Raw genomic sequence first — 21,586 nt, forward strand, 5'->3', positions numbered from 1 at the left:
TAACAACAAATACATACATACGTAAAATAATAATATTTGGTTCTTTGTCGAATATTTATATATATTTGCTTGGTACCGATCAACATCTACTCCATGTTGGCGAGGGAGATCTTCTCGCCAGGCTTGAAGGCCGGCAGACCGAGGTAGGGGCAGCTCGCGCATCGGAACGCGTCGCCCAAATAGCACTGCACACGCCACACACAGCACGACACGACACCACACACGCACATGCATCAGTAAAAGGGAATTCAGGAGTGAGTGGAGAATGACGGTGGGCGTACGCTGCCACAGGACGAAGCCTGTTCGGGGGTCTTCTTCTTGACCTCCTGCCCGGCCTCGAGCTCCTCGGCAAGGCCGCACGAGCAGTCCTTGCACGCCTTCTTCTTGCCGCTCGCGCTCGTGCCGCAATCAAACACTGAGACACAGCGGCGACACAACACGGGAATTGTGTGGTCAGCTGGCGGCTGTGGACTTGACTTACAGGGACACAAACACACCACACACACAAGAAAGCGCGATTGGGGGTTTGCTGTGGCTTACCCTTGTCCGGCTTGGCCAAGTCCTCCTTCTCGAGGAGGGCGTCGTCTTCGATCAGATCGCCGTCGTCGGCGTCCAGCTTCCAGGTCGAACCGACAGAAACGGGCTTGGCCACGGGGATGCTCGCATCGATCGTGTCATCTGTTGGTCGCGAAAGTCGGTGAGACTACTCAAACCATTACCACCACCAGCGGAAGATGGAACGGCAGTTGTTGCGTTGAGGGCGCGCACCTGCGGAGAGGGACCAGACGGGGGCAGCGGAGACGGGCTTCGAGGACTTGGGAAGCGAGAGTGCGGCCGAGGCTCCGAACTCCCAGTTGGGCTTGACCGAGCGAATCTTTACGTGAAGAAGAAGAAAAAGAAGAAGAAGGACAAGAATCATCAATATCAACACCATCCATGCTAACGATGGGTTGTGCGTTGTGCCTTACCTCGTAGGTGGCGATTTGGGTCTGCACGTCGGCGGAGCCATTGAGCGCGGGGAAGGAGGCCACAGACGAGGCGCCCTGGGTGTTCTGGAAGGTAGTCGACGTGAAGCCCGAGATGAGCAGCGCGCTCTCCACCTCCTTCTCCGTGCGCAGGGCCGTCACGATGCCCTCCTGTCATCATCAAAGCAGCAGCACAATTGTGGGGCACATGAATACCGGTGGTTGTAAAGGAGGGTGGGGGGGGGCGGTGTTGTGGCGTACCTTGGAGCCGAGCAGCAGAGGCTCGCGCAGGACGAGCGAACCGGAGGGCTTCAGCACGCGTGCCAGCTCGAACAGGAAGTCGGTCTGGTGGCCAGCAGCCGAGGCGCCGATCGAAATCACCATGTCGTACGTCGACGAAGGCTCGCCAATTTTATCTTCAAAGATAATTGTCATCATTTATAAAATCTTTGCATCGTAGCAGCGCTTGGTGGCTGGAGGAGTGTGGAGAGTGCAGTGGGACTTGCATCCAGATGAAGACAGATAAGGGTGGGTGGGTACCGTCGGTGATTTGGGGGCGAGAGATGACCTTGACAGCGCCATCGCTGCCGACGATTTCCTGCAGCTGTGAAACTTCCGGTGGCACGGCCGGGGCCGGCGTAATGTAAAGGATCTTATCCCCCTTTTTGTACGAAGATTGATCGGCCATGTTGCTGCTTGTTGTTTGTGATTATTTGTTGTAATAATGAACTAGATAAAAATAAATGATGTTTTGGTACACTTTTCGCGGCGAAATAGCAACTCCCAACTCCGAGTAAAAAATCGTCACAACGTGGCGAGCGCACGGTCAGGTGCACAGCTTCAGCCATGCAGGAGGGAGCTGACGTGAAGACGCTTCTGTCTTCCCTCTCCACGGTCACCCAACGCCTTCTGTTGAGTCACCTGGTCCCCGAAGAACCGCAGCCAGCGCGGGCCGCCCCGGTACTGTCGCGGCTGTGCGAACTGGTCGAGGCACGGGGGCCGCAGCAGCTGGGCGCGAGGCTTAACTACCACGTGCTGCGCAGCCTCTGCGCCACGCTTCAGCTCGAGCTGGCCTCGACAGCCCCGACCAAGGACGAGTGTCTCCGACAGTTCGTCGCCTTTCTCAGCGGGCGTCCTTCTGCCTACGCGCTACGTCGGCTGGCCCAGGAAGACCTTGACGTTCTTTTTGAGGTGCGTTCCTGTGTATCCCCTGGGCGTACGTGCGCGTGTGCCGCACTCATTCTTCGAAACACGCAGACTTTAGCTCCGACCGAGCAGAAGCCAACCACGAAAACCGCCCTGCGCAGGTTCCTCGCCACGGCCATCACAAGGTGCGCCTGTCTTGTGTAACCCTCGTGTGTGTGTCGTGTGGTCTACTTGTGAACTTGTTTAACACAAAAGTGAATTCAAATTTAAAAATGTGAAGCACGGGCGTGCGGTCGTGGCTGGACTCCCTGCCCAAGGAGCTGGCTGAGCGCGTGGCGTTCGATCTGGACAAGGAGCCGGCCGAGGGAGCGAGTCTCACCGACACCATTCTCACCGCCCCTCCCAAGCGGGAGTTCAACGTGGCCGACCCCGATGACGAAGTCATTCAAGATGGCGATGGCGATGGCGACGACGACACCACCGTCCCTACCAAGAAGGAGAAGAAGGAACCGATCAGGAGGGGTCGAGCGATGCGACAAGTCGCCAAGAGGCGCAGGTCTGCGCCAGCGGCAGGTTCCAGCAAGCCACCGGCAAAGAAGAGGAAAAGGCGAGCCAGCGAGGTGGCTCAAGATGAAGAAGAGGACCACGAGGAAGAAGAGGAGGAAGAGGGAAGCGAGGATGCCGCCATGTGCCATCCTGAGGTGGCGACGCTGCTCCAGACCATCGGCTTCCATCGCCACGTCCCCCTGTTTGCCGAAAAGGTGCTGTCGCCACCCCACCAACCGCGTTTGCGAAGCTGGACTCCTCTCATGCAGTAACCCACCAGGGAGTCACCCCAGAGCGGCTGATCGCGATGAAGGAAGCGGACTTGACCAGGGAGCTGGGCATGAGCCTCCGCAACACGCGGAACTTGACTGAGTGCCTGTCCACCCTGCGCAGGGAGCTGGCCGAATGCAGGGCCGTGACGCACCACCACCATCATCATCGTTGCCGTCGTTGTGGTTGTCATCACCTTCGCCGACGTCATTGTCATCGTCATCGGCGCCGCAGACGGAACAGAGGAAACCTAGAACCAGGGCCGAGGTCCGTGACCTCGTCACCCAAGGCCGCAAGTGGGCGCGAGCGGACTCCTGCAAGGCCGGCAAGCAGATCACCATCAGCAAACTGCTCCCCTCGCTCCACCCAGCCAAGACCAGGCCTTCCCACCATGTCAGTTCACCGCCCAAACCAGTCGGCCAGACCACCAGCGCTGGCGATGCCGCCCGCTCCAGCGCAGCTGTGGTGCCTGGCACAGGCCGCCTTGTCCGCAGAAGGCGCCGCATGCTGGCCCCCGCACCCGACGAAGGCCCAGATGTGGAGGTGGACCTCGATGTAGAAGACGACGTGATCGTGATGGAGGAGGACGGGATCGAGGTGGGCGGGGAGAGGCCTGAATCTATGCACGTAGGAGCCATCCAGCGATCGCCAGCAGGAGATCATCAACGATGACCTCGAAGAAGAGGAGTGGGACCCCACCGCCACCCAAAACTCAGGGTACAACCTGACCAAGAGGTTGGCAGAGGGAGTTGGCCCAGAAGAGGACTAACCATGCACGCTCCACCGCACACGCACCACACGCACAGGACCACTGCATAGAGCACTCCAGCACCTCTTGGCCACCCAAATGCATGATTCTTGGCCACTTTGAGCAGCGCTGGTCTTGTCATCACTGTTGTTGCTGTGGTGATGTGGCATTGCAAGCGCCTGGGTTTGTCAACTTTGTGCAGGTGCTCAATCGCAAATCCAGGGCCAGCTGGTGTCAACAAAGAGTCAGGTCTTGCCATCGAGCTGGGATGCTCCGTTCTCAGTTGTCCTGCGTGCCATTTTCCTGACAACTCTTTCTCTAAAATAAAAAAGTAAATTAAAAACACAGCGAGGAGATGGGGAAGGTGTTCAAGACGTACTTGTCGGGAAGCGTCGTGTATACGTGCTCCAGATGCAACTCCCACCTCGCCCGAGCCGACGAAATAGTGTCCAAGGTACCAAATCACCCATTCACAATCTCGGAATGAACCATTTAATCGTAACTCTCCCAACAGGCTTTTCAGGGACGACACGGCCAGGCGTACCTCTTCAGTTCTGTGTACGCCCCTACCAATTTGTTCAGATTTATGTATTTAATTAATTTTATTTTAGTAATATTCTGGAAAAATATCCCTTTAGTAATATGCGTGGTGCAGCGTGAACGTGAGTACAGGCCCGCGTGAAGACCGAATACTGCTGACCGGCCTCCACACGGTGGCCGACATCTCTTGCAATGACTGCCACAGCGTCGTTGGGTGGAAGTACGTACGTGTACCACCGCTCCAGCCACAGGTGTGCAAAAGTGCTGATGGCGCTTTGGGGCGTGTTTGTGCACGCGTGCATCACAGGAGGAGGCTGTGGAGGAGAGCCAGCAGTACAAGGTGGGCAAGTACATCCTCGAAAAGACCAAGCTCGCCAAGAAGACAGACCTGCAGTAGCCGTGGTAGCACGCTGTCCCGTGCCAGACTTGTAATTGTAGCCCACAAGAAAGGAGCGAGTTTTATTGCTTCAATCTCACACAATGGATTTTGAGGAGAAGATGAGGCTGGCAGAGGCCATTCACACTCTGCCCCCGCACCGCCTCGCCGAGATCGTGAGCATAGTCGCTCGTAGTGTTGAGCCACGGGAGGAGATTGAAATCGACATCGACCTTCTGTCGCAAGATGTGCTGCTTGAAATTAAGCGTGTTGTCGATGACGAGGTACATGGCGCAGCCAGCAATCAATCTCCATCCGAGGCACTAATCCTCCTCGTTCAGAAAATCAGTACCGAGCCGGCGAGTCGTGGCGCCACAGACTAGCCCAATTTCATTATCGATTTCAATCTGTACATTTATCTTGTATTTTATTAATCGTTTAATGAACGCACCTCACGCCCAACCACTTCGTGGTTGCTAATGGCGTGGCAGCAGGCATTGTGTTTGTGGCGAGCACCATTGCTGCGGTCTACAACCTTAAGGTACAGTACCAGGTGCCGCGGCCGCAACGAAGCAAAACTCCTGTGCTTGGCCGTGGTGGGAGTTGTAGCAGCGCCCATCATCCCAGCCAAAAGAGTACCTTCCTCTCCGACGCTATTCATCGCGCCGGTGGCTCTCGCCTCGCCGAGCACGATGGCGCGAAACAATCGTTCTAATTTCGCAAATCGCGATTGGCCGGCACGTGCACCAATCGAAAAATAGAACATCTATTCCCCGGTTGCATTTCCCCATCGCGCCGGTGGCTCTCGCATAAAAAGCTGGCGCAGACTCACTCCCTTTGTAATCTTTTAGCTTTTGCCCTCTGTCAGCACATTCACACGCTCTTCCAAGAACTCATGTCGTCGGAGGACCGGTTGAAACTGCGCACCAGCGACAACGGCCCCGAGGAGAGCTCGACTTCCTCGCGGACCATCGAACGCGACAGTGAGGATTCCTTCTCGCTGCCGGCCAGTGACAATGTACCTTCTTTACACCCTCTCTTTTGATTCCTGTCAGCTCCGGCCAGGTCTTGATGACATTGATCTTAACTCCTATGTGGTGTGGTGGCAGGACGAAGAGGATAACCAGCTGCGGATAAAGGTGGGCGATGATACTGTACTCCTCAAGGACCACCTGCGAGAGCAGAAGGGGATAAGCGCGCCCGACTATCGCCCGATCGAGGTCGTGGTCTCCCACCTCACGTGCACCGTCAAGGCGCCTCCGCCACGGCAGAAGCAGCTCACCGTAGGCACCCAACTCAACATCGTGGCCAAGGTCAAGGAGAAGAAGGAAGAGCTGGACCTTCTCCACGACGTCAACTTTTACCTCAAGCCCGGAGAGATGACGCTCCTGCTCGGCGCACCAGGTACGGCCCCCACCTCAAAAACGGCTTTCCGGAGTTGGTAACAGTTTTGGACTGACTCCTATCTCGTGCCAGGCTGCGGGAAGAGCACTTTGCTCAAACTCCTGGCGGGCAATCTGCCACACGGCGATAAGAAAGGAACGCTGTTGTTCAACGGCCAGGACCCAAGCCAGGGCAACTACAAGCGTTCGATCTCTTTCGTGCCCCAATCCGACACCCACATCGGTACGCCCCCTCCGTTTCTTGAACGTCTTCTTTCTTCGTTAGCTTCGCTTTAAGCTAATCGGCCCAATTTCTTTCGGCACACGGGCAGCTCAGTTGACGGTGAAAGAGACGCTGCGCTTCAGTGCCGACTGTCAGATGGCCCCGTGGGTCGAGCGGGCCGACCGTGCGCGCCGGGTGGACACCGTCCTCCAGGTGCTGGGCCTCTCCCACCGAGCCAACACCGTGGTCGGTGACGCGCTGCTGCGGGGCGTGTCCGGCGGCGAGAAGAAGCGCGTGACCATCGGCGTCGAGGCGGTCAAGGACTCGTCCATCTTTCTCCTGGACGAGCCAACTACCGGCCTCGACTCATCGGCCTCCTACGATGTACTCCCCCCTTGCGCATTAATGCAAGTGATGTGTATTAACAGTGTCTGCGTCGAAAGGTGCTTCGCACGGTGCGGCTTTTGGCGGACATGAAGGCCACGGTGCTGGCCTCGCTGCTCCAGCCCAGCTACGAGGTCTTCAACCTCTTCGACAACGTGCTGATCCTCACCCACGGCAAGGTGGCCTTCTTTGGCACGCGGCAAGAGGCGCTCGACCACTTCGCCAGCCTGGGCTACAGCAACATCGAAAACACCAACCCGGCCGAGTTCCTCCGTACGTTTGCCTTCAAGCCTCTCTTTTTTTTTAACTCCTATTCTCTTCCCGCTACTCACCGCTTTCCAATGCCGCACTACAGAGGAGGTGGCCGACAGCGGAGCGGGCTTCGTGGCCAACCCGGGCAAGTACCGACCCGATGCGCGGGCCTTGGACGACGAAGAGCAGGGGTACCAGGACGACTTCCACTGGCTCACATCCGACGAATTCGTCGACGCCTACCACAAGTCGCCCTACTACGAAAACACGCTCAAGTACATCGAGAAGAGCACTTCCACGTCCTCGTCAAGCAGCGACGTCAAGCTTTCGTCCAGCGATCCAGCACTGGAAGGTGGTCACCACGAGCCCGAGTACCCGACGTCGGGCCTCAAGCAGTTCTACCTCCTGACCAAGCGCGCCTTCACCAAGGAGTGGCGCGACATGGAGACGAACCGGTCGCGAATCGTCAGCGCCCTGTTCCTCTCGCTGGTGCTGGGCACCCTCTTCCTGCGCATCGGCAACCACCAGGACGACGCGCGTACGAAGCTGGGCCTGGTGTTCACCATCATGGCCTACTTCTCCTTCTCCTCGCTCAACGCGCTGCCCAACATCATCGCCGACCGCGCGGTCTACTACTATCAGCGCGACACACGATACTACTCGCCGTTGCCCTACATTCTCTCCAACATCTTGGCCGAGGTAAACCACCAGTTTCCGTGCGTGCCTGAGCGCGTTTTCCGTCAAACGAGCAACTCACCGTTTTGTTCAACACAGATCCCGATGACAGTGATTGAAACGCTCATTTACTGCTGCATCACGTATTGGATGACTGGCCTCAACTCGGCCGGCGATCGCTTCATCTACTTTGTGCTCATTTGTGGCGCCTACTACTTTGTACGCACTGCGCCGCGCCCTACTTTCCTGCCGTCGTGTGGCTCGCGGTTGCGGAGTCCGAGCTAACAATCACAAACAACAAAATCCAGATGACGCGCGCGTTCAACCGCTTCATCGCGTGCATTTCGCCCGACCTGGTCTCTGCGCAAGGCATCTCGCCCGTGTTCACCGCTCTGTCCATCCTCTTCGGCGGTTACATCATCACACGGGTAAGCACGTTCATGGACAATGATGTTTTATCACGCGACTAAGATTACTAATCATCCTCAACACCACCACTACAGACGGCTATACCTGGTTGGACCATTTGGTTCTACTGGATGAACCCAGCAGTACGTTAGCATGCAGCGCTGGCATGATGCTTCTTGTTTGCTGATCGTACAAGCGACGTCGTTGTTCGCTCTGTTATACTTCAGATCTACGGCTTTCAGGGGCTGGTGGCCAACGAATTCTGGGGCGAAACGTACTGGTGTTCGCCCGACGAATTGAGGCCCAAACCGAGCGATCCTCTCTTCAATGAACCATTCCCACTCGGCTACGCTGGTACGCACGCAACACACGACGCGCAACGTACCCGCAAACAACTAACTTCGCACAACGCACGCACGCACGCACGCACACAGGCAACCAGGCATGCCAGATCACGAGCGGAACGGACTACGCCGTGAACCAGTTTGATGTGTGGAACTACTCCTGGATCAAGTGGGTGTTTCTGGCCGTGGTCATCTGCTACTGGTTCATCTGGAACACGCTGGCCTTCCTTGCCTTGTGCTATGTCAGGTACGTTCATACACATGTCACCATGGCCACCATCACCCCAAACTAACTAGCTGCGCTCACCTCGCACTTTCGTTCTATCTTCGTGTGATTGTGTCTGGCCAGACACGATCCTCCGCCTGCCCAGCGCATGAAGGAAAAGGAGAGCACCGGTGAGGAGCTCGCCGAAGTCAATATCCAGCAGATCAAGCAGGAAGCAGCCCACAAGAAGAACAACAAGAAAGGTACGATAGCACGCGATGACGTAACCTTTCTTTGATCATTCGCTTGACATTGATTGACTTTGTGTTTTGTCCTCTGTAAATTGATATAGGCCGCAGCAACGATCTGGAGGCTGCCGAGCCCGGGGCCTATCTCTCGTGGAGGAACCTCAACTATTCCGTGTTTGTGAGGGACAAGCTCAAGAAGAAGGAACTGCAGCTCTTGCACGATGTGTCTGGATACGTCAAGCCCGGCATGATGCTCGCTCTCATGGTACCGTACTCATGACACACGATGCACACGACACGACACGACACGACACACGACACGCGACACGGCACACGACTTCATCTTACCTTTGTGGATTCCTAGGGTTCGTCTGGTGCTGGCAAGTCGACCCTGCTCGACGTGCTGGCAAGGCGCAAGACCGGCGGCAAGATCACGGGCGAAATTCTCATCAACGGGCGCAAGGCCGACAGCCAGCTGAACCGTATCATCGGCTACGTCGAACAGCAGGACATCCACAACCCGACCCAGACCGTGCTCGAAGCGCTCGAGTTCAGTGCCACCGTACGTCCTTGCACCTGATACGACCAAGACGTGCCAGCTTGCGCTGATCCAATTCGAATGGAACGCAACGCAGTGTCGGTTGCCGCACTCAATCCCGAAGGAGCAGAAGCGGCAGTACGCGCGCAGCCTGCTGACCATCCTGGGCCTCGAGAAGCAGGCCGACATGGTGATCGGCAACAACGCGCAGGACGGTATCTCGGCCGACCAGAGGAAGCGCGTCACTATGGGCGTCGAGATGGCTGCCGACCCCGCGATCCTGTTCCTGGACGAGGTGCGTACCATAGCCCATCACATTGATATGCCACGTCAGCAAAAACACGTGAGTTGAGCTGACCCTTTAAGAATGATGACGTCAGCCCACGTCAGGTTTGGATTCGTTCGGCGCCGAGCGGGTCATGAAGGCCGTGAAGAACATCGCGGCTCGCGGCACGCCCGTGGTGTGCACCATCCACCAGCCGTCGGCCACCCTCTTCGCCATGTTCACGCACCTGCTGCTGCTCAAGAAGGGCGGCTACACCACCTACTTCGGACCCATCGGGGACCGCCCGGGCGACTGCTCGGTCATGCTCGACTACTTTGCCGGCGCGCTCGGTCGCGAGATCAAGCCCTTCCAAAACCCCGCCGAGTTCATTCTCGAAGTCACCGGCTCTGGTACGCACACGCGCGACCACCACGCAATTCCACAGAGACTCACCAGGCCTCCGCATTCACATCACACACAACAGGGATCTCCAACAAGTCGGAGAAGAAAACGACCGTCGAGGGCGAAGAAGACAGTGAGCCAGTGTCGCTCAAGGTGCGGCGGTCGCTGTTTACATTTTTTTAACAACAAAAAAACGCAACAGTTGTTCGGTTTGTTCGACTCTATTGACTCAAATGCGATCGTTCCGTTGCGTTTGGGCAGAGCGCGGACCAGGACCAGGACGTGGCCGTGGCGGCCTTCCGAGCCTCTAGCTATTTCAAGGACACCCAAGACGGTGCGTCGCACCATGTTTGCACTCCCTCCCCGTGTGCGCAACTCACATGAGTTACCGTGTGTGTGCGGTTGCTTTGGGCAGCTCTCGAGCGAGGGATCTACACCCGGGAGGGCGAGCAGACCGATTCCTCGGGCCGCCTGCGCAAGAAGTGGAAGCAGATGAAGGCGAAGATGCAGGGCCGGTACTCCACGCCGTTCTACGTCCAGCTCAAGGAGGTGCGCCAAAGCCCGAACCTAGCTTCTCTGCAGGGAAGGGGGGTTGCCCTTGCTTGGCCCCTGGGACTCATGTATGGTGGTGCGTGTACGTGCAGCTGCTCGTGCGGTCCTTTGTGCAGTACTGGCGGACGCCACCGGATTTCATCGCCAAGATCATGTCACCCCTCGTGCTCGGCGTCATCATGGTACAGCGCACATGCTTGTGTGGAGCGTTCGCAACCTCTCCGCTCTGCTCACCACTCTTTTCTTTTTCCTGGAACAGGGGTTGCTGTTCCTGCAAATAGACAATGACCAGGAGGGCGCCACGCAACGAGCGGCGGCCATCTACTTTTCGCTCATCATCTGCAACCTGATCTCTTTCGGTACGTACGCCGTTCACACTATCATTATTGTTTTCTCATATTCGTTCATTCATTCATTGTTTCTGACCGGTGATTCCTGCGTGCAGCCTTGATTGCGCGTGTGATCACCGATCGAGCCGTGTTCTACCGCGAAAACACTTCGCGCACGTACAACAGCATGGCCTACGCGATCACGATGACCGTCGTTGAGTACCCCTTTGCGCTGGTCGCCACCGTTCTCTACATGTACGACCACTACCTCCCTCTCACCTACATTCATCGGCGCTTGCTCATTCCTTGTCGGCGCACGCACAGCATTCCGTTCTACTTCATTGCCGGCCTGCAGTACGACGCGGGCAAGTTCTGGATCTTCTTCGCCGTGCTGCTCCTCAACTTCCTCATCACCTTTGCCCTGGTGCAAGCGCTGAGCCTCCTGGCGCCCAACTTCGTGTTGGCCAGCACCTTCTGCGCCGTGGCCTTCACCCTCTTCGCCATCTTCTCCGGATTCCTCATCTCCCGCGACAACATCCCACCCTGGTGGATATGGGCTCATTATCTCGGTTCGCCACATGCCACACACACACACAACACACACACACCACCGCACACAACACACACACACACACACACACACCACCGCACACGTACACTGACAGCGATTTGATTGCAGATATAAATATGTATCCGCTTGAGCTGCTGGTGGCGAATGAGATGGACGGTCTCAAGCTGCACTGCGCCGACAGCGAGTACCTGCAGGTGCCGATCAGCGGCACGCCCGGCGCGACGAAGGCCTTCTGCCCGATGAACGCGGGCGAGGACTTCCTCGACTCGGTACCTTCTCTTTCCAGTTCGCCAAGCGCGCACACGCACAACCGCACACGCACCACCGCACACGCACACACTTTTCCTGACCATTCCTCATTGCCAGGTGGACTTTGACAAGGACAACATGCTGCGTGACGGGCTGGTCTTCCTCGGCTTCTACATTGCGTTCCTCGTCGGCATCGTCCTGTTGATCAAGTTTGTCAAGCACCAGAAGAGATGAAGCCACATACCACGTTGTTCAAACATTCTTCCATATTTCGTGTACATTGCTTGGATATTTTGCTATTTTTCTGGGAGGGAGTGACAGGAATCGTTATAACGAGAATTTCGGCGGTACGCTCAACCCCTTTTGATTGGTCGCGAGAAAGTTTCAACCGAACGCCATTGGGCGGCAGAATAGTCTATGAAAATAGGATAGGTGGGATTTAATGCTGCGGCTGTTTTGGACCAGCCCACAAACCAAGATGAACCCATCCACTTACTCTGTCCTCGATCTGACACTGTGTGGCACTGAGCAGCTCTCGACCTCTGTCCAGGCTCAACAGCTGCAGTTCCCGCCAACACCGGCCGTTTCGTTTGAAGCTCACGACCTGGCCTGGGCAGTCACCTCGGTCTCCCCACCTCCGCTGCCTGCGCCCTTTGGGTCTGTTGGTCCCTGGGGTCCACAGCAGGGCCAGCCTCAGCCGCAGCATCCACAGCAGCACCTGGTCTATTACTTTACAGCGCTCCCCGAGAAGGCCAAGCCCATCTGGGTCGTCTTCTACGATCGATGCGACCACCCGCTCGATGCCTTCGCTTTACAGCTCTTCAACGAGCCCACATCATCACTTGATTGCACCGCAACCGCTTCGACGACCACCACATGCGTTCCAGCTCACAGGCTGCAGGCGGAGAGCGACCTGTCGTGGAGGGCCACCAACAACGAGGGCAGCCTCGACGTGGGCCTCATCCAATACAAGATCGCCTTCACCTGCCCCAACGACACCTTCCAGCGCACCATCTTCAGCGCCCACCTAGTCAACTCGGCCTCGGGCCTCCACATCGATCTGGGGGTGATGTCGATCGTGAGCACCACCAACCAACGATCGGACCCCCGGTTCATGGCCAAGCTCGAGCGGCGCTGTCCGTCCGAGGCCCACCGGCGGCTGGTGGCCAACTTCAAGCGACACCCGCGCCAGATGCGCCACTTCATCAACGGCAAGGGCCGGAGCAAGGGCGCCAAACAGGCGAGCCGACGCGGCCACCGCTTCCTCATGGAGGAGTACGTCTGGGCCGTTCACCTCTGAATCGTCTGATGAGTTGGCTGGTTTCAAAAAAATGGCTCGTCAGTCGAAACACAGGCCTGTCGGTGGTGGTGGGTGACGTAGACGGCGAAGGATGGTCCCCTCGTGGCGTGCAGCTGGATGCTGCCCGCTCCGTCCCACGACGGCAGCTTTGCGGCGAGCGCGGCCACGAAGGCCTCGACGTTTTGGCGGAGCTGCTCGACCCGCATGTCCGCATGGCCCACTGCACAATGCTGAGGTTGAATCAAACGCACACAACAGGGAACACAACACGACACGACACACACGATTGGGGTGAGGGGTAGAAGGAGGTCGGTACCTGCAAGATGCAGGGTACGCACACGGCGGAAGCGCGCGACTGAAGTGCGACGATGTTCGTCGAGCACCTGCGCCAGTGGCATCTCGGTGGGCAACAACTTGGGGAACCTGCCAATGTAGGAGACACGAGACCCCAGGATCCGCGGGAGGTAGCGGATGACGTCACCATGCGCGTAGAAACGCTCATACCGCAGTGCTGCACGCATGATGTGGTTCGAACTGTCAGCATCTTACTGATGATGAAGATGGTATGATGTTGATGATGATGAGATCTGGTAAGTTACCCCACTTTTTGATCTGCTTCCAGTTCTTGTTGAAGGCTCTGAGGTGGTCGAGGTCAAAGAAGTCCACGCCCAACTCCTTCGCTTGCTCGCGCAGCAGCAGACATTGACTGGGGCCGATCACACCGATGGTTGCCCTGGACGACGACGACTCCATGTGCCTGTGTGAACAAAAAGAGAGAACGTTCACAAGACCGGCAGAAGCATATTATGACTTGTGCGCGTGTGTGCGGGAAGGTGTGTGTGTGCGCACGCGCCGTTGATTACCTGACGGCATGCGGCAAAATAGCCTTGATGGTGCGCTTTTCAGAAGGGTCGTAGTACAGTTGGATGGACAGCGCCACCGTATCCGTGGTCGCTCTGCAGCCCCGCCCCCCACGCCACAACAGCCGACCGACCGACACCATGTCAATCGTGACGTCACTGGGCCAGACCCCGAGCACGGAACGCAGCCGCATGTACCCGTGATGGCGGGCGTCGTCAAGCAGCTGTGGCACCACACGGTGCAGACCGGCACGAAGTGGATCCACGGCGCGCAGGCGCACGCCGAAGTGGCGCTTCCACGACTTGTGGTTGCGGGCGAGGGCGCGCGGCGTCCACTCCACTTCCGTGATCTCTCTGCGGCACATCTCCTTCTGTCTTGAACACACGGCACACGGCACACGGCACACGGCACACGGCACACGACACACGACACACGGCACACGGCACGGCGCAGAGTTGTGTTCAGTGAAGGAAAGTAACTCCGAATTGGGGGTTGCTGGAGGTGAGGTACCCAGAGGTGGTTGTCGGACGAGAGGGCGTGCCAGGCGCGGCACACGAGGCTAGCGTTGCACAGGCTCTTCCGGTCGAGCAGCGTCCAGATGCCCAGCTGCAGCTGTTTCACCCCCCCCCTTTCCGTTAGCCGCTACGCATTCACAAGTGGTGGAGGCGGAGAGCGGGGTGGGGTGTGGTGTTCTACCCCCGCGGGCAAGGACAGAGGTATCATGCTCTCCATCTTGTTGTTACCTCGCCTTGGTCGAGTTTTTTATTTTGACTTTGACTTTGAATTTGTTTTTAAGTTGAGTTTTAGTCCGCCCCACCACCATCTTTGGGCCACACGAGCGAGTTTAGGTTTGTCTCTCGATGGCGTTTTATGGTCGACCGGTCCATGGTGCCCAGGGGCGTCACACCACTACAGGAGGAGAACGGTGGGCCGATGGGTGCTGCAGCTTGGCCTGCTTGCGACTCACGGCTCGAAGCCGGCAAAGGAGAGAAGCTTCTCCAGCGGCTGCCTTTCCAGTGCGCCAATCGCTGCCATGACCATCCCTGCGGGTTGTTGGCAACGCACGCACAACACGCACACACGCACACGCACACGCACGACACGACACACACAATGGACGTGAGATAAAGCGAGAAGCTATGGCTTGCGGTGAGGGCAATACCTTCGGGAGGGTTGGGCGGCAGGATGGAAAGCAGCTGCTGGAGCGGCGAGGGCTCGGGACCCGAGGGCCAAGCAGCCCACGTCTTGTCCTGGTACCTGTACTGCAGGCCCACGCCAACCCGCAGGCGGCCCTTCCAACTGAAGCCCACCTGCGCGAGACCACCCGTGTGAGCACCCAAAAAGCAAACGACACGTGGGGAATCGCCGTACCACAAACGAAAGGGCGCCCGCAGCTCTGTCGTGGACGACGCCCGGCTGACCGGTCGGCGCTGCGGAGAAGAGCGGAGGAGCCGAGAGGAGCCACCTGCACGGAAAACAAGCGGTTGAGTGGGTGGGACACGCATACGACACACACGACACACACAGTACACGGCTGTTGTTGTTTGCAACAAGTGGCGTACCGGAGACCCATGCCCTCGCGGTCTGCGGGACGTTCGTTCTCGCGCTTCATGAGCTGAACGAACTCCTGGAGGACGGGCAGCGGCAGAGTGAGGAGGCGCAGGAGCGAGGTCAGGTTGCTGACGGCGTGGTAGAACGGCGGCGACGCTACATGGCGGCGGAAGAACGCCGCGATCGCCGCGCTCTCCTCCTCCGTCAAATCCGCCCTGTCCGGCGGTGGCTGCTTGGGCACGCCGAACAGCGCCGTCGTTTCTGCGTGGGAACGAACGAAGTGGTTAAAATAATGAGGCGGGGGGGGCTGGCCGCTCGCAAGAACGAATGAGGGTACCTTGTTTCCGTTCTGTCTTGGAGTGCAGTGCCAGGTGAATGTGACCGGAGATGGAGATGGAAAAGCTCTGCTTGTTGGCGGTGAATACCATCTTGTTCGGCTTCTCGGCTTTGACGTCCTGGAGAGCCGACGTATCAGTTATCTCTTGAATGAATGAATGAAATAATTGAGTGCTATTGGATAGGTACCTCGAAGCCTTCGTTCTTGAGCATGGCTCCCGCTTGTCGGTAGAGGTAGAGCACGCCCATGAATTGGTGCAACAGACCCAACGCTTCCGCGAGCACCTCTCGGGTCAACAACCCCTGCGCACGCACAACGCATGGTTGTATTAATATGATGTGCGTGCGTGCGTGCGTGGAGGTAGAACGTACGAGGATTTGCTTGTCCTGCTGTGGCAGCTGACTGAGCGTGGGTGCGGCCAGGGGCAACAAATGTTCACTGGGGGGCCACACCACAACAACGAAGAGAATGTACATCAGCGTCGGTGTCTGGTGATTTGGGTCTTGATGGGGGGGGGGATGCAGGAATTGGATGGATGTACGTGTAGAATGCTGAGAAGTTGGTGAGCGAAAGCAGCTGGCTACGCCGATGCATTCCGGTGAGGCCAGTGGGAATGCCCATCGAGGCGGACGCATCTGTGTATGCGTGTGTCGTGTAGTGTGGCGCACCGGTGAGTCACCAAGGTCGTCGGCTACAACGTCGGCGGCACTTTTTATAATACGGTACCTTCAATGTGGATGAGATTGTTGGGCAGGATGCGAAGGTCGACACCGAGACTAAAGAGTTGAGTGATGGGCAGGAACAGGTCAGTGAAGAACGCACGCCCTGGCACGGCAGTGTAATCATGCCAGGCTGGCACGTGACAGGTGCAAAGATCTACGCGGGAGCGTACATGTTTTTGTAGATGAGGCGAACGTGCGCGACGTCCCTCGGAATGAGCGAAATGTCGTTGGCCAGCAAGTAGTTGTCGGCCGTGGGCGTGTGCAGGAACGAGTTGATCAGGTGCAGCGGCACGTTCGTTCGGTACACCGCCTTGGGGACAAATATGTCGTGTCGTGTCGTGTGTGTGTGCGTGTGTGCGTGTGCGTGTGGGTGTGTGTGTGAGAGAGAGAGAGAGGAAGCATTCGGATGGCCGGTAGGTACCTCGAGAAGCTCGGCAATGCTCCGACGTGCGTTCAACAAAAACTGGAAGTACGGCGCCACCGGACCACACTCGAACCTGCGAGAGCAGCAGCAAGACGACGACTTGTGAGCGACACCCGCTCCCATGGATTGCGGCGAGCCAGCCTGGCTCGGTAACGTACCCACTCCAAGTGATTTCGAAGCTGGCCTCTTCCGACAGGCTGATGGACAGCTCTTTCTGTCCCTGGTGCGTGTGCGATCTCAGTGAGACGTTCAATATAGAGGAGCGAAGAAGAGCGAGTCCACAGTAGATGGAGTGTGGTTTACCTCATCAAAGTGCAGTACGAGGTGGGTGGGCGTGAATCGATGAATTTCGAAGTAGCGAAGCAGGTGACCATACTGGGCGGCATTGCTGAGAACTGGGGACACGAGGGTGAGTGAGAGTGTGTCAGTCAGGGGCAAGCGTGGTGAATGGAGAATGTTGTGTGGACTGGGATCGGAGCGAACCGCTTTCGAGGCCGTTGGCGAGGGCGGTCATGCGGGTCACCCCGCGCAGATCACGCAGGAAGATCTTCAGCGAATCGGCCTTGTCGTCGGCGACGTGGTCGTATTCAAACCGCCACCCGTGTCCCGGCTGGTACGTGATGTTGCCAGCCACTAAGTTCGTGATGAACACGGCGGTGCTAAATGTGAGGCCTCCGCTCGGGAGCGTGCGTGTGTGTGTGTGAGAGAGAGAGAGAGAGAGAGAGAGAGCGACATACGGTGTGGTGGCTGCTTCGCAGAGATGTACGGAGCGAGAACACTGAACGTGGGCTTCAACTCCTCGACGATGACCACCCACTTGAAGTCGCCCAGGAAGGAGATCCTGTCCGGAAAAGCAAGACGAAGAGACCGATGATGGAGCGCGTGAGTGTCACCACGGGAGAAGGTCGGAGAAGGGGAGGTGTGCAATGTGGTGTGAGTGGCGAAGTACCGCATCTGAGAAATGGGCATCTTGAAGTCGTTGAGGGGAATGGTGAACAGGAGGTCGCCGTTGTCCTCGCTCTTGCACGAGATGCCCTTGCTCTCTTCAAAGAATCGTCGCATCATCAACGAGGTTATCGTTTTCCTGTGTTTGATGGGTTTTTTTTAAAGCGGAGAAGAGACGGGAGCCATTGGAGCAGCGACTGCGACAGGCAGTTCCCAGACGATGTAGTGCGTACCTGCAGTTACTCACAATCGACGACAGAAGCGACTGGTAGGGCACCACCCGATCTCCCGACGAACTGGAAGAAGGGTGCACACAACAACAACAACATGTCAGCACCGCTCACCGAGCTGAAACGAGAGAAACGTCCTCCAACGCACCTGGACGGCGTGGTGGCCGTGTGCCGGGGTCGTTTGGATTCGTCTACGACCTTGCCTTCGCCGTCTGCGTTGCCGTCAGTCTCTTCAGCCTTACGCTTGGCACCAGCGGCGGGCGGGGTGGTGGGCGGCGTTGCGCCGTCCTTTTCCTTGCCCTTGTCCGACTTGCGTTTGTTGCTCGCTTCGCTCTCCTTCTCCCGCTCGCGCTCCTTCTCCTTCTCCTTGTCCCGCTCGCGCTCCTGCTTGATCTGCTTGGCGATGTCGGCGGGAATGCTGGCCTGCTCGTGGAGGAACGACGCCGGCGAGGGCATGGGCGAGGGCGACATGAGCGGGTACGGCGAGGGCATCGGTGTGGAGAAGGTGGAGAACGGCGTGTGCGGCATGAGGAGCGATGTCGAAGACGAGGACGACAGCGAGGGGATGAGGAACGGGGAGCTCTTGGAGAAGGCGTCGGCGAGCGGCACCACCTGGTGGATGTGAATCAAGGCCGACTGGGTGCTCTTCCTGCACATTGACAGTCTGACGTCAGCTTCCCCGCATTGCTCGCACCCACTATTGGCGATCACCGTCGAATCCATCGGCACGTACTTGGTGACCAATAAATAAAACTTGGGTGTGAAGTCCTGCTCCTCGATTTCGATGGCCAGGAAGTAGTCGGGCACATCCCTGAATCGCAGGTACAGCGTATTCTGCGAGAAGGCGTGCTGTTGCTCTGTAGGTAGGTGCGACAAACGTGTCGAGAATTCACGATAGGGACACAATCGTGAGTAGCAACGCCCCGAGAGCAAGAGCAAGGTGCAGGTAAGGTAACCTTTGTCGGGCTCGGCTGGTGGCGCCTTCAAAAGATCGTGGAAGGCTTCAACGCGGAGCGACTCGGCGCCAGCGATTCGAGAGAAGTGGTACAGCAACGCCTGCGGAGGAATGATATGGGCGATGGGCGATGAGCGATGAGATTTGTAAAATAAATAAAAAATAAGCTCTTATTTAAGAGTGTTATGGAGGAGCACCTTGTGTCGCAATTCCCGCACGATTGAAGGAATGAGGCTCGGGTCCTTGTTCAACTTCGCTTCCAGCGGCTGCAGCACTTCTGCAAGATCGGACCATGATGGTTAGCTTATTTGCTGTGTGATTTGACGCTGTCCGGGGTGTACCTTGGTCGATCACGCCAACGGGCGCCTTCAGCAGGAATCGCCCCGACCGAAGATCGATCGAAATGAACAGATAGTGTGGATTGAAGAGGCGGATTTTGAGGTAGGTTTGTTTCCCTTCACGTTCACCACGGCATGGCATGTCAGCGATGAGCAACGGAGGAGCAAGAAGGGCGCAAACTGACTGCAAGTTGCAAGTGGGTAGGGCAGACTCACCTTGGTTTGCGTTGATGAGTCGAACATCGTCGGAGAAGAGGCCCAGCTTGGTATCCGCAAACAGCGCCTCTTGCAGCGCAAACAAGAGAGAGTAGGAATGGTACTGCAGCGTCTGCTGGAAGAGGTGCTCCAAGTTGAGGCTGGTGGACCTCTGTGACAAGCAAATGAGGCAAAGGAGGTCAGTGCCTCCGTCGCGTTACGCGCAGTACAGGGCATAACGAAGGTCCTGATGTACCACAACGAGTTTCACCTCCTCGCCGCTGACCGGGTTCATGATGGTTGGCGTGTGGGTGACAGACAGCTGTCGTTCATCGACAACAATTTGGAGGTAGATCGGCCACTCGGCCTCCATCCCGTCCCGTTTTACGTGTCCATGAGGCTTGACAGCCGCCAACTCCCTGTTGATGACGTGTCGCAGTCAGCAAGCGGAGACCGGAAGAGGAAGAAGAAAGGGGGGCCAAACCTCCAGTAGTAGATTCGCAACTCCTTTTCTGGCACGTAGTCGACCTTGACATCGGGAGCCAGCCGCCTGCTCAACACTTGCGCTTGGGTGGCCAGCACTCCGATTTGTAGCGGCACGCACACGGCGTCTGAAAGAGAGCAGCTGTGTGATTAGCGATCAGCTCGTGAAGAGAGAACGAGGGTTGTAGAGACTGTACGCATGATTATGTATAGCTCTTCAAGGGGGTGGTCGGCGCGCGCCATCCGCTGTTGCAGCCTGTCCTTCAAAATGTTCATAAACCGAGGAGGGAACAGGGTGTCCGTGTCCTCCTTCACTCCCGCTGCACAAAAGATGACCCTTATGAGCAAAGTGCGAACGTGGTACTGTATGGTGGGGTATGGGTTTGCGACACGCACCACTGGACGAAATAAATAGGTCGATGCTGAGGACTATCCAGGGGTACTTCTTGACTTGCTCTGCTTCGGTGCCAATCTTCGGATCCTCGCCATAGACCGTGAGTGACACCTCGAACTCGTTTTTCACCTTGAGATACACGCGACCGTCCTCTGTTTGCAAGGAAAGAGCTGTTGAGACACCTCAGCTGAGTGGAGAGACGGTCACAGAAAAGCGTACCAACGCGCACGGAGAAGTGAGGAGGCAGCTTGGAGTGAAACAAACGCATCGAGATGATGTCGTTCAAGCGCTTCAGAATCTGCTTTTCCTCGTCCTCGGCGATCGGTGCCGGCGGAATGATGTTCTAGAAGCACACGACGTAAATCAAAACAGCAGGGCCGCGGGTAGTGCGGTATGCAAAATGGGTGCGTGTGGGTTGGTGGAAGGACTACCTTGACGGCAGTGGGCAGAGGTGAATAGTTGCCCGTGGTCAGGACATCGATGGCCGTTGGAATGTCATAGTTGGGTGCTCTGCAGTGGTGGCGTGGTCAGGCAAGAACATAAAAGTACAGCTTTAGCGGAAGAACAGCGGGCAGCACCTTGCATCCTTGATGGTGCCCATGAAGGCGTAAAGTCGAGCAGCAGCGCCCTCAAGGGATGCATCCTGTTCCATCAAGAAGTGCTCCAGGTCCTACAAAAGCGGGTGCCAAGCGAGTGAGACAAGCGGCAAGGAGGAGCGGGCGCTCCGCGGTGCTCAAGCGCAGGGCAGCAAAGACAGAGTGTAGGGTGCGGCGCCAGGAGAGAAGCTAGCAAGCTGGGGCAGCAGGGCGGCACGTACCCAGGAGGCCTTTACCGCGGGCACGTGCGCACTCCATTTCACCAAAACAAGGAGCTTGATGAGTCGGTTCCGCGCATTTTGGAAGAGGTCCCGCAGAGCGATCTTACGATCGCGATCACTCTTCTCCTCGAGCCTGCACCAAAGCATTAAAATCAAATGTGCGGCAGGTGGAGCAGGAATTGGAATCAAAATAAAATAGAATAAATTGGATGGTAATTCCAAAGTGAGGCGGCCAGGTACTTCTGGGCAACGGCAATGAGTTCCTTGTAAGTCCTCTCCACGGCCCTGTGGATGACAGTGGACAGCTTCACTGTCCGCAGCTCGGGCGGGGGCGGGGGCGCGTCGGCCATGGCAGGTAATTTGAGCGCGAATTAGGCGAAGGTTCAAATCCTTGCAATAAATCGCCTTGATTATCT

The 21,586-nt window shown here is 57.2% G+C and overlaps 7 protein-coding genes and 1 pseudogene across 7 annotated transcripts; 5 read left to right on the top strand and 3 right to left on the bottom strand.

Moving 5' to 3' along the window:
• Positions 1 to 86: 86 nt before the first annotated feature.
• Positions 87 to 1,653, bottom strand: ACA1_352420 (Anamorsin, putative; the record flags this gene model as incomplete). The annotated part of the gene is made up of 7 exons (XM_004338364.1): positions 87 to 185; positions 282 to 415; positions 541 to 678; positions 769 to 874; positions 969 to 1,136; positions 1,227 to 1,381; positions 1,506 to 1,653. 7 exons carry the CDS (start codon positions 1,651 to 1,653, stop codon positions 87 to 89), a joined length of 948 nt encoding a protein of 315 aa, XP_004338412.1.
• A 158-nt stretch (positions 1,654 to 1,811) lies between these two features.
• Positions 1,812 to 3,696, top strand: ACA1_352430 (uncharacterized protein; the record flags this gene model as incomplete). The annotated part of the gene is made up of 6 exons (XM_004338365.1): positions 1,812 to 2,156; positions 2,223 to 2,296; positions 2,392 to 2,872; positions 2,938 to 3,072; positions 3,162 to 3,554; positions 3,583 to 3,696. 6 exons carry the CDS (start codon positions 1,812 to 1,814, stop codon positions 3,694 to 3,696), a joined length of 1,542 nt encoding a protein of 513 aa, XP_004338413.1.
• Positions 3,697 to 4,030: 334 nt separating this feature from the next.
• Positions 4,031 to 4,612, top strand: ACA1_352440 (Yippee putative zincbinding protein; the record flags this gene model as incomplete). Its single annotated transcript, XM_004338366.1, has 4 exons — positions 4,031 to 4,129; positions 4,190 to 4,233; positions 4,331 to 4,439; positions 4,523 to 4,612. 4 exons carry the CDS (start codon positions 4,031 to 4,033, stop codon positions 4,610 to 4,612), a joined length of 342 nt encoding a protein of 113 aa, XP_004338414.1.
• Positions 4,613 to 4,713: 101 nt separating this feature from the next.
• On the top strand, positions 4,714 to 4,974 carry ACA1_352450 (uncharacterized protein; the record flags this gene model as incomplete). The annotated part of the gene is made up of 2 exons (XM_004338367.1): positions 4,714 to 4,875; positions 4,933 to 4,974. 2 exons carry the CDS (start codon positions 4,714 to 4,716, stop codon positions 4,972 to 4,974), a joined length of 204 nt encoding a protein of 67 aa, XP_004338415.1.
• A 512-nt stretch (positions 4,975 to 5,486) lies between these two features.
• On the top strand, positions 5,487 to 11,852 carry ACA1_352460 (ABC2 type transporter superfamily protein; the record flags this gene model as incomplete). The annotated part of the gene is made up of 24 exons (XM_004338368.1): positions 5,487 to 5,609; positions 5,647 to 5,995; positions 6,068 to 6,217; positions 6,306 to 6,580; positions 6,625 to 6,853; positions 6,936 to 7,531; positions 7,607 to 7,726; positions 7,816 to 7,935; positions 8,143 to 8,197; positions 8,350 to 8,494; positions 8,609 to 8,727; positions 8,817 to 8,977; positions 9,077 to 9,274; positions 9,375 to 9,545; positions 9,631 to 9,925; positions 10,000 to 10,070; positions 10,179 to 10,251; positions 10,333 to 10,466; positions 10,562 to 10,651; positions 10,729 to 10,828; positions 10,915 to 11,053; positions 11,123 to 11,367; positions 11,478 to 11,638; positions 11,736 to 11,852. The coding sequence occupies 24 exons, from the start codon at positions 5,487 to 5,489 to the stop codon at positions 11,850 to 11,852; spliced, it is 4,236 nt and encodes a 1,411-aa protein (XP_004338416.1).
• A 244-nt stretch (positions 11,853 to 12,096) lies between these two features.
• ACA1_352470 (uncharacterized protein) lies at positions 12,097 to 12,918 on the top strand (the record flags this gene model as incomplete). Its single annotated transcript, XM_004338369.1, has 1 exon — positions 12,097 to 12,918. One exon carries the CDS (start codon positions 12,097 to 12,099, stop codon positions 12,916 to 12,918), a length of 822 nt encoding a protein of 273 aa, XP_004338417.1.
• Positions 12,919 to 12,941: 23 nt separating this feature from the next.
• Positions 12,942 to 14,511, bottom strand: ACA1_352480 (L1P family protein; the record flags this gene model as incomplete). Its single annotated transcript, XM_004338370.1, has 7 exons — positions 12,942 to 13,138; positions 13,259 to 13,429; positions 13,518 to 13,675; positions 13,782 to 13,874; positions 13,977 to 14,149; positions 14,290 to 14,391; positions 14,476 to 14,511. 7 exons carry the CDS (start codon positions 14,509 to 14,511, stop codon positions 12,942 to 12,944), a joined length of 930 nt encoding a protein of 309 aa, XP_004338418.1.
• Positions 14,512 to 14,742: 231 nt separating this feature from the next.
• ACA1_352490 lies at positions 14,743 to 21,520 on the bottom strand (annotated as a pseudogene).
• Positions 21,521 to 21,586: the final 66 nt, after the last annotated feature.

This window comes from Acanthamoeba castellanii (genome assembly GCF_000313135.1).
Source record: "Acanthamoeba castellanii str. Neff unplaced genomic scaffold scf7180000084704, whole genome shotgun sequence".
In the NCBI taxonomy this organism is placed as follows: Eukaryota; Discosea; order Longamoebia; family Acanthamoebidae; genus Acanthamoeba; species Acanthamoeba castellanii.